Below are 10956 nucleotides of genomic sequence, written 5' to 3'. Positions count from 1 at the left end.
GAACCTTTTGAGCTCGGCGTGTCAGCATTTTGAAAAACCCTAACTTAACTCTGGTGCCGTGTCACATATAGAAATTTTTTGATATTTGTAACCATAGTAAAACAAAGACTTATATTTTTGAAATTTATTTTATATATTTAAATGCCATTTAACAAAGAAAAATCAACCAAAAAAATGAGTTCGCGAGTCACCTCTGACACGCGTGTCCTAAGTTCGCCATCACTGACCTAGACCCAGCTTATTCTCTTTGTCATTTCTCCATCCTTTCTCCGTCCTCACTCAGGCTTGCGAACTCTTGGCTGAGCTGGCTCGGCCCAATTTCTGATTGGTGTTTCTGATTTCTTGGGATATATTCCTAGAAGTAGGATCACTGGGTCAAATGGGAGTTCCTTTTTTAATTTTTTGAGGAAACTCCATACTGTTTTCCACAGTGGCTGCATCAGTCTGCATTTCCACCACCAGTATACTAGGGTTCCCTTTTCTCCACATCCTCACCAAAACTTGTCGTTTGTTGATTTGTTGATGATAGCCATTCTGACAGGTGTGAGGTGATAACTCATTGTTGTTTTGATTTTCATCTCCTGGATGATTAGTGACTTTGAGTATTTTTTCATATCTCTTGGCCTTCTGTATGTCCACTTTGGATAAGTGTTTATGTAGGTCCTTTAGCCATTTTTAAATTGGATTGTCTTCCTTTCATTAAGTTGTATGAGTTTCTTATATATGTTGGAAATTAACCCCTCATTGGATGTATCATTGGCAAATATGTTCTCCCATGGAGTGAGCTCTTTGTGTGCAGAAGTTTTTTTTATTTTGATGTAGTCCATTTGTTTATTTTCTCCTTAGTTTCCTTTGCCCTAGATGTATTGGTAAACATATTGCTACATCAATTGTCTGAGATTTTGCTGCCTATGGTTTCTTCTAAGATTTTTATGGTTTCATGACTTAAGTCTTTTATCCATTTTGAGTTTATTCTTGTGTATGGTGTAAGTTGGTGGTCCAGTTTCATTTTTTTGTATGTACCTGTCCAATTTTCTCAACACCACTTATTTAAGACTCTGTCTTTACTCCATTGTATGTTCTTGCCTCCTTGTCAAATATTAATTGAGCATAATGGCTTGGGTTGATTTCTCAGTTCTTTGTTCTGTTCCATTGCTCTATATACCTAGTCTTATGCCAGTACCAGGTTGTTTTGATTATAGTGGCTTTGTAGTGTAACCTGAAATCTTGTATCGTGATTCCTCCAACTTCATTCTTCTTTCTCAAGATTGCTGCGTCTATTTGGGACTTTTTTTGGTTCCATATAAGTTTTTAGAGTGTTTGTTCTAGATCTGTGAAATATGCTGTTGGTATTTTAACAGGGATTGCATTGAATCTATAGATTGCTTTGGGTAGTATGGAAATTCCAAAACCAGATAAAGACAATACAAAGAAAGAGAATTATAGGCCAATATCCTTGATGAATATAGATGCTAAAATCTTCAACAAATTATTAGCAATACATTAAGGATATCATACACCATGACCAAGTGGGATTTATTCTGGATATGCAAGGCTGGCACAATATCCGCAAATCAATAAATGTGATACACCACATTAAACAGATTGCAACACAAAAATCACATGATCATATCAATTGATGCAGAAAAAGCATTCAACAAAATCCAGCATCGTTTTTTGATGAAAACTCTCAGCAGAGTGGGAATAGAGGGATCATACCTCAACATAATAAAACCTATAAACCTACAGCCAACATAATTCCCAATGGGCAAACACTAAAACCATGTACCCTAAGAACAGAAACAAGACAAGGATGCCCATTTTCACCACTTTTATTCAACATAGTACCGGAAGTCCTAGCCATAGTGATCAGACAAGAAGTAATAAAAGGCATCCAAACTGGAAAGGAGGAAGTAAAACTCTCATATTTGCAGATGATATGATATTGTACATAGGGAACCCTAAAAAGTTCATAAAAATAGATTTAATAAAGGAATTCAGCAATGTAGCAGGATACAAAATTAACACCCAGAAATCTATGGCATTTTAATACACTAATAATGAACTCTCAAAAAAATAAACTATAAAAAAAAAATCCCATTTACCACTGCAACAACAACAAAAATTAAGATACTCAGGAATAAACTTAACCAAGGAGGTAAAAGACCTGTACTCGGAAAACACAGGACACTGAAAAAAGATAGAGGAAGATATAAATAAGTGGAAGAATATACCGTGTTCATAAATTAGTAGAATCAACATAATTAAAATGTCCATACTATTCAAAGCAATCTATAGATTCGACATAACTTTTGTCACATGTGAGATAGCTTCATAACTATACCTCATTCTCCACCAATTAACACAAAGTGTGAAGTGTTCATATTTTTGCAACTTTATGTATATTATTTCTTCTATCTTCAAATATTCATTTGGTTCTTCTTTAAAATCTACGTCATAACATCTTGCCTTTATGTTTAAATCCTTATTTTGTGTATCTTCTTCCATTTAATTTAAACTTGTTTCTTATGCTAAATGCCTACTTTAACAAAGAAGTAGTCTAGCTTCCACAGAAATATTGTCTATTATCTACCCTTACACTCAACAAAACAAAGTTAGTTAACTCATTCCTTCCTCAGTATCATAAGGGAGAGGAATCTTCATTATCAATTATATATTATGAAGATAAGGAATTACAACCTGTATAAATCCACCTATCAAAATATATTCATAAGTGAACAGACCACTCATTTAAAAATTAATCTCCAAACATACCCGCCCCCCCACTTAGATGCATTTCCTAACAAGACCATGTTTTTGTCACTCTCTCTCTCATCATTCAGGATACAATGCAAATGAGTAACAAAGTCAAATTGTGAATCCCATGGCAAAGTTTAGGATTCCAAAAAGTCATTAAAGTGATGTTAGAGAAGAACTGTCAAATCATATGAAAGGAAACTGACAGAGTTAATGAGAAAAGATGATAAATTTGACATGAATGATGACATAAAAGGTATATCAAAATAGAATCAGCTGAATGAAAATTTAAAAGACATGTTCCTGAGAACTGAGGAGGTTTTAAATGTTTGTGTGTTTTTTTGCAAAAATGATTATTCTTTTGACTATATTTTAAAAGTTAAAGTAAAGGACAGAAGAATACAATTTTTATGCAGAAAAAACACTCAAAAAAGAAAGCACTTGATACTTTCATAGTTTTGGTTTTAACCGATTATTGGTTCAATATTTTAAAAAAAAGATGGTACCACAAAATATATTGCCCCAAAATAAAGTTTGATACAAACTTTTACTCACTATTAAGAATAAAGTCTTAATCTTAAGTATTAAGTAGTCTGCATCTTAAGTAAATTCACTTTTAGTGGCCTTTTCTAGTACAAATTATCATCATGAATGTAGTACCTAGTATCTTGTAAACAGTTCAATTACTTTGTGTATTGCACTGTGTTATTAACATTTATTTATATTTTGTTTTCCTAAGAGGTTATGTCCTTGAGGGTGGTAGCCATGACTTCTCGTTTTTGTATTTATAGAACCTAGAACAATGTACAGCACACAGCAGTACATACAGATTTTTCGTGAACTGCATTCAAATTGTAAAATACCTTAATAATTATTAAAAATGTTAAGATTCCCATTACTGAATTTCTCTTTTTCCAGATTTACTTTCTATTCAAATATCATTAACAGTGGCCTCTGAGGTACAATATTGCCTTTAAAGAGCTCACCACAAGTAAGAGAAATAAATAACAGGTACATAAATAACTAATGCACAGGCATGTATGTATCAGAGGACTACAGATAAAACCACTAGAGGATCAAAAGGAGACCAGCTATAAAAATGAGAAAGAGTTTTGAGAAGAAGATTGTGTCTGAGTCTTGATTCGTAGGAGTTGATGGTGGATGTGTAGAAATGGAGAATGAAAAGAAAATTAGAGGCAGCATATAACAATCATATAAAAGAAAAAATACGTTAACTTTCATTGAATGAGGGTAGGTAAAGGGTAATGTGTGCTAAACAAGATTTTTAAATGTATATTTGGGTCCAAATATTAAAATATATGTGTTTTCTTTTCTTTTTTATGAGTATAAGGCCCTAAATATTTTTGAATAGGGAATAACATGATCAGAATCATGATAGGAAATTTAATCAATAATAAAGTCTCATAATACTACCTGAGAGCTAATGATGGTTACATGCGGAAAGAATGATTAAGAAATACATATACTAAGAATGATTAATAGATATAATAGATATGATAGGACAGAATTATCTGTACTTTGCTATGAGGTGCAAGGACAAGCAAACAGTCAAATATAAATCATGCTTGTAGATTTGAGAAATGCCATTCAGATTTATTTAAGGCCTATCGAGGCTCTACATGTCAGAAATGAATAGATTTGGGAAAATATGAATTTAGTTGGACATTCACAGAACATGAAAGTTTGAAAAGTTCTGTTTAACAATGGAAGTGGGACCAGAGACTTAAAAAAAAAAAAGAAAAAGTTAATGCTGGTAGTAAAGGAATCACTTACATAGAAAACGAGATGGCCAAAGAAGAATATCCTATATAATAAAAAGCTAATATGCAAATCAACCGAACAGCAGAATGACCAGTCACTATGATGCGCACTGACCACCAAGGGGCAGACGCTCAATGCAGGAGCTGCCTCCTGGTGGTCAGTGCACTCCCACAGGGGGAGCACCGCTCAGCCAGAAGCCGGGCTCAAGACTGGTGAGTGCAGCGGTGGTGGCGGGAGCCTCTCCCGCCTCTGTGGCAGTGCTAAGGATGTCTGACTGCTGGCTTAGGCCCCCTAAGCCAGCAGTCAGACATCCCCTGAGGGCTCCTGACTGCAAGAGGCCACAGGCTGAGCTGAGGGCCAACCCTCCCCCCCACCGAGTGCACAAATTCATGCACCAGGCCTCTAGTACAGTATAAGTGGAAAAATAAAGTTAGTCATGGACAGATCCTCATAGAACATATACATTTGAAGACCAATATTATTGAATTTGGGGACTTTAATAGAGCATTTTTGGAAAACAATGAAGGCAAATGATTAATGAGGAGTGAGAGGATAACAGTGTAAGAGAGACAAACATATAGATTACTCTTTCTTTAGGATTAGAGGTTTAAAAAGAAGAGATGTAGTTTAAAGGATTAGGGAAAAGTTTGGTTTAGAAGAAAATAAGGTAGCCAACCATATGTTAGTAATTAAATTTAACCATTAACATGTTCTACAGTCAACAAAATTCCAGAGCAATTTTACAACTTTCACCTTAATATATAACAAATACTATGCTAGAAAAGAAAGTTTCTAGAAGTTAATAAGTGTGAATAATTCTCATACATAATGGACATTTAACAAATGGTTTGCACTCAGTAAGTTTCAAGGCCCTTCTGTCTACATATTTCCAGATTTCCTTGGTTTTTAAAAATTTTTTCTATTTCAATACTGATAGCAACATTACCCTAAGAAATATCAGACCCAACAACCAGATAAATCAACAGAATTCAAGTATTGCCAGTTTTAAAAAAATAGTTATATAGGTTGTTTTCTCTTAGGAAATTTAATATGTACTTTTTAAACAACTTTCACTTTCTTGCAAAACAAGATGATCTCCAAAATTAAATAGGGAAAACTAAATCAGAAAATTATGGGCTCACCAAAATCTCATTTCTCAAATGGTTTAGTCTAAAATCTGAATACCAACACCAAAAGTAAAAAAAAAAAAAAATATGTAGGACCTGGAGTAACTTTTAAAGACTGAAGTACCAGAAATTGACAACATGGTTATAATAAAAAAAACCCATGATTGTTTATAAACTGCAATTTTAAAATAAGTAGTAGAAAGAAGGGGAAGTGGAAAAAAATTACAATAATCCCTGAGGTAAATGCCAAAAAAGAACAGTAAAAGTAAGTATAATATAACCAAATTATGAATAAAAAACTCATATTAAAATATCATCTTTACTATTTATGGAAGTCCGTTTTCTTTAATTTTCTCAAATGATGCTAAAAATGTCTGAAGTGCCCTGGCCAGTGTGGCTCAGTTGTTTGAGCGTCTTACCATGCACCAGAGCACATACCCAGATTTCAGGTTTGATCTCCAGTCAGGGTACATCCAGGAGGCAACCTATCATTGTTTCTCTCTCATATCATTGCCTGTCTCTCTCTTTCACTCTCTAAAAAATCAATAAAAACATATTAAGAAAAAACTTCTAAAATGATATAGTTCAAATATTATGTTATTCTAATTTTTGGAGATTTTAACTCACTAATAAATGCTTCTGATCTAAAATTAACCTATAACATGTCCTTATCTATAATAATAAAAGCATAATAGGCTAATTAGACTGGATAGTCGGATGACCTTCCGGATGAAGCCAGGGCTGTGAGGGCTGAGGCAAGCCGCCAAGGCTGTGAGGGCCAAGCCCCTTGCACGAATTTCGTGCATCGGGCCTCTAGTCTATAATAATAAAAGTGTAATATGCTAATTAGACTGGACGACCTTCCGGACAAAGCCAGGGCTGCGAGGGAAGCCGGGTCCCGGGTGCCAGAGGGAAGCCAGTGCCAGCAGCTGGGGGAAGGAAGGCCTATTCTTGCACGAATTTTGTGCATCAGGCCTCTAGTGAAACGATAAATTTCTATACTTTTTTCTTCCTTTTAAAAATTAAATACATTCAAGCCTTATTATTCACACATTCTTCATTTGTGAATTTACCAACTCACTAAAATTTAATTGTAACTTCAAAATCAATACTTGCAATGCTTTCATGGAGCAGCAAAATATGAGAATGCACTGAGCAGCAAAATATGAGAATCGCCTGACACATGTTCAACTGAGGTTGAGCAAGGAAATGCTCTGCCTTGTTGTTTCAGCTCTCATATTACAAACAAGTGTCCTTTTGGTGGTCTATATAGTGCCTTATTTTTCACATTTTTGTTGATGACCTTGTTGTTAAATTAGCTTCTAAGCATAGTGCTGAAATGCTATTTACTGATCCTAAGAGTAAGAAGGCTGGGATGTACATTATGGAGAAAATATGTTTGTTAGATAGGCTTCATTCAGGCATGAGTTATAGTGCTGCTGGCCATGAGTTTAATATTAAAACAACTAAATATTAAGGTGTCTTTAACACATTAAGCGCCCAGCCTGTTTTGTCTTCCAGACGGGAAGTATAGTGTCAGTCACTGGAGACTGACAGGGTGCTTAATGTGTTAAATATAAACATATACAAAACAAGGTTAAGGATGATTGATAAAAATGTTGTGACTTGAGGAATGCAGGAACCACACCTGTATTTCCCCTATGAGCAATGGTTCAGTATTTGTTAATTCAGTGCTTGCAGTGACTTTGTAGAACTACTGTAAATAACAAGAGTCAACTGTACAATGTTAGCAACCCCAAATTCAAGTACTAGTTTTAGAATTCTAAAATGTTTCTCACATAAATTTTTCAAAAGGAGACATAAACGTTCGAGATTTTTATCTCTATATCATGGTGGCCTTCTTAAGTCAAAGACCATATAAAGTCATGTTCTATATAGCCTTTTTCCTTACATTGATTGCTAATGCACAGAGCTGATACTGTTCTAATGTGATGATTTCATGGTAACAGGGTTCTTGTGCCAGCTTCACAATAGCACTCCCAGCAGCAAGTCTCAGACGTGACATATCTGGTTTACTGAAAAATAAGCAAGAAAGAATGTAAATTAGATTTCTAACTATGTGCACAAAAACATTCCTGCTTTATATAGCTAATTTTACAAAATCCTCTAGCCAAAAAAAAAAAAAAGTTAGAAAACAGTTTAGTGATACTGAAAACCATACTGTATTTATTTAACTTTGGAATATGATGTCTAATACTACAAAATTCTTCTCCTGAACATAAGTGTGCTAAAGTCATTTAAATCTCTCCTACAAAAACAGCTTGTAGCCAAGCCTAGGAAAAAAAAATCTATTCATATGTTTAGTTGTTTAAGTCTTCCATTATGGATTACTTTTAGATATGTGTTTGTTTACAAATTAGGCATAAAAATGTCCTAACATGCTTATTAGTCAACTGAAACTACTGTGTTAAGTATAAAAGAAGTAGAATGAAAGCAGGTGTAATGAATAAAACATTACTATTTTCAGCTAGAATCCAACTTTTCAATTATTACCAAGAGGCTCCTTTTAAGATTAAGAAAACTTCTGCTAAATGGGACACATCTCAAAGAATAATAAATTCTTGACTAGTAAATACATCTAAACAACCCTTTGTAATATAGTGATGTATTATATGAAGTACAGGGATTTTGGACTGATGTAAGGAGGGAAAGTTGTAACTTAGTTTTCCAAGATCTAATGATCTAGTTGGTTTGAGATCCTTCCTTTATTTTTCTAAGATTCTGTAAAAATACTGACCGAATGCATGACAACATTATTAAGGTTCTGAGGCTCCCGGTCAAGATGCAGTAGGTAAATGAGGTACTCACCTCCTCCCACAACCACATCAAAATCATAGCTAAACTACAGAACAACCATTACTCAAAACCACCTGAAATCTAGCTGAACAGAAATCCAACAATTAAGGATATAAAAGAAGCAACATTGGGACTGGTAGGAGGGGCCAAAATGCAGAACAAGTTGGTCCCACACCCATCTTTGGCAGTTGAAAATTGGGAGGAATTATTTTGACTGCAGAGGTTCCCCTTTAGAAGTCCCAGTTCTATACCAGGCTCCCCAGCTCAGGGTTTCAGTGTGGGGTGAGGTGGCGGGTGGGGGTGAAAAGTCCCTATATTACATCTGGTTGTGAAAATCAGCGGGGATTATGGCTGAGTGAGAGAGAGCTACTAGAGTCCCACGCCTTCCTCTTAAAGGCTCGAGCACATACTTACTCAGACTCACTTGCTTTGAGCTCCAGCACTGGGGCAGCAGCTGGTAAAATGCCAGGAACAAACAGAAAGGAACTGAATTGTCTGGCACAAGGGGGAGGTCTAGAGGGATAGCATTCTCCCAGACAAAATGCAGGCAGAGTTCTGAGTTCCCACCTCACCCAACTTGTGCCTACCCAGGCCATTTTCAGCGGCTTTCCCATACAAACGGGCTGTCTTGGTTACTGCTGCAGATTTTCTTAAAATCTCTCAAACAAACAGCAGCTGGCCTTGGCATGCCCTCTGCCCCTTGCAAAGTGGCCTGAGACCTGTCACTACTGGCAGCTGGTCCTGGTTTGCACAGTGGCCTCTCCTGGACATCTCCAAGCCCAGCACAATTAGTAGTCATCTGCATATCACTTTGTAGCTCATGGTTTGGGGCAGGGCACAGGCAGCAGATGACCTTGGCTTACACCCCAGAGCCAACAAACCTAGTGGATAGCTTCAGACCACGCCAAAGACCACCCACCCCCAAACCACCTACAACAGAAAAAAGTCAAGGGGTAGACTCAGCAGGCATCAGAGCCCTGCTGAAGCAAGTCCTGCTCTGTGAGCTTGGCCCCTACACAGCAGATCCTCCCTGGTGGCCAGTCCTCCCAGCCAATATAACTTTGTAAGTAATATAAATCTCCTAATACTGGGTTGTAGATCTGAAACTAATATAATATTGTATAACAACTGGAATTAAAAAATAAATGATTACTTTTTAAAAAAGGAAGTTCCAAAAAAAAAGTTTTGATGTTACATGACCCAGGAATGCCTTTCAGTTAATCTACAGCAGCGGTTCTCAACCTGTGGGTCCCGACCCCTTTGGCGGTTGAACGACCCTTTCACAGGGGTCGCCTAAGACCATCCTGCATATCAGATATTTACATTATGATTCATAACAGTAGCTACATTACAGTTATGAAGTAGCAACGAAAATAATTTTATGGTTGGGTCACAACATGCGGAACTGATTTTTAAAGGGCCAGAAGGTTGAGAATCACTGATCTACAGAAATATTCTAAAAGCTGTTTTGAGGTAAATCCCTCAGCCACTGCTAAAGGAAAGTCTTTCTTGTTTGAGTTTATAAAAAGAAATAAACAACTACAAATAAACTAGAGGCCCGGTGCATGAAATTCGTGCATGGGGGTGGGGGGAGTCCCTCAGCTTGGCCTGCACTCTCTCCAATCTGGGACCACTCGGGGGATGTCCCAGACATCCCTCTCGCAATCTGGGACTGCTGGCTTCTAACCACTCGCCTGCCTGATCGCCCCTAACTGCCTCTGTCTGCCTGCTGGCCTAATTGCCCCTACCTTGCACCCCTGCTGGACTGATTGCCCCTAACCACCTCTGCCTCGGCCCCCAGCCTAAGCCACAGTCTGGTCTCCCTTTGCCGGAGGTGACCTGGCCCATCAGGGGAAGGCGCCGCCCCCATCACCCTGCTGCTGCTGTCACCACAGCTGCCTGAGCCTCAGGCCTCGGAGTCGCGTGGGCCAGCCCTCACAGCTGCCATCTGCAGCTTGCCTGACCCACGGCCCGGCCCTGGGTAGCGGCAGCCGCCATCTGCGGCTTGCCTGAACTTCAGGCAGCCGCTGCGGCTTTGTCCAGAAGAACGTCCGGATGGTCATCTGGAAGACGTCCACCCTGATTAATACATTACCCTTTTATTAGTATAGATACTTCACAACTAATATTTTGAAGACCAGATTTCTTTCTAAAGCCTTCTTTAAAAATGCACAACCAATGTAAGTCATGTACATTTGCATAATTCAAGCACATATTTAATTTTGTTAAGGAATACCATGAAAAATAACAGGTGAAAGATCTAAATATGCACATTAATAATGTAATTAATAAATTTAACAGATAAAAATGTATTAATACTAGACTAAAACGTTCTCCAATTATTATGTAAATCCTGAACACTGGAATATCCTATCTAATAATAGACAAACATGGTAATTAACCATACCTCCGCTACGCTTCCCATGGGCTAATCAGCAGGATATGCAAATTAACTGCCAACAAAGATGGCGGC

At 37.1% G+C, this 10956-nt stretch overlaps 1 protein-coding gene across 12 annotated transcripts in view; it reads right to left on the bottom strand.

Moving 5' to 3' along the window:
- PDS5B (PDS5 cohesin associated factor B) overlaps window positions 1-10956 on the bottom strand; it is a 247429-nt gene that overhangs the window by 39816 nt on the left and 196657 nt on the right. For all 12 annotated transcript variants that reach the window (XM_014530742.1, XM_014530741.1, XM_005883135.2 and 9 more), the window contains one exon: window positions 7579-7702. In XM_014530742.1, the coding sequence (XP_014386228.1) occupies window positions 7579-7702 (124 nt within the window). The remainder of the gene's footprint in view (window positions 1-7578; window positions 7703-10956) is intronic.

This window comes from Myotis brandtii, unplaced genomic scaffold, assembly GCF_000412655.1.
Source record: "Myotis brandtii unplaced genomic scaffold, ASM41265v1 scaffold77, whole genome shotgun sequence".
Taxonomy (NCBI): Eukaryota; Metazoa; Chordata; class Mammalia; order Chiroptera; family Vespertilionidae; genus Myotis; species Myotis brandtii.
Note: the sequence above shows the minus strand (reverse complement) of the source record. Positions and strands in the feature narration are given on the sequence as shown.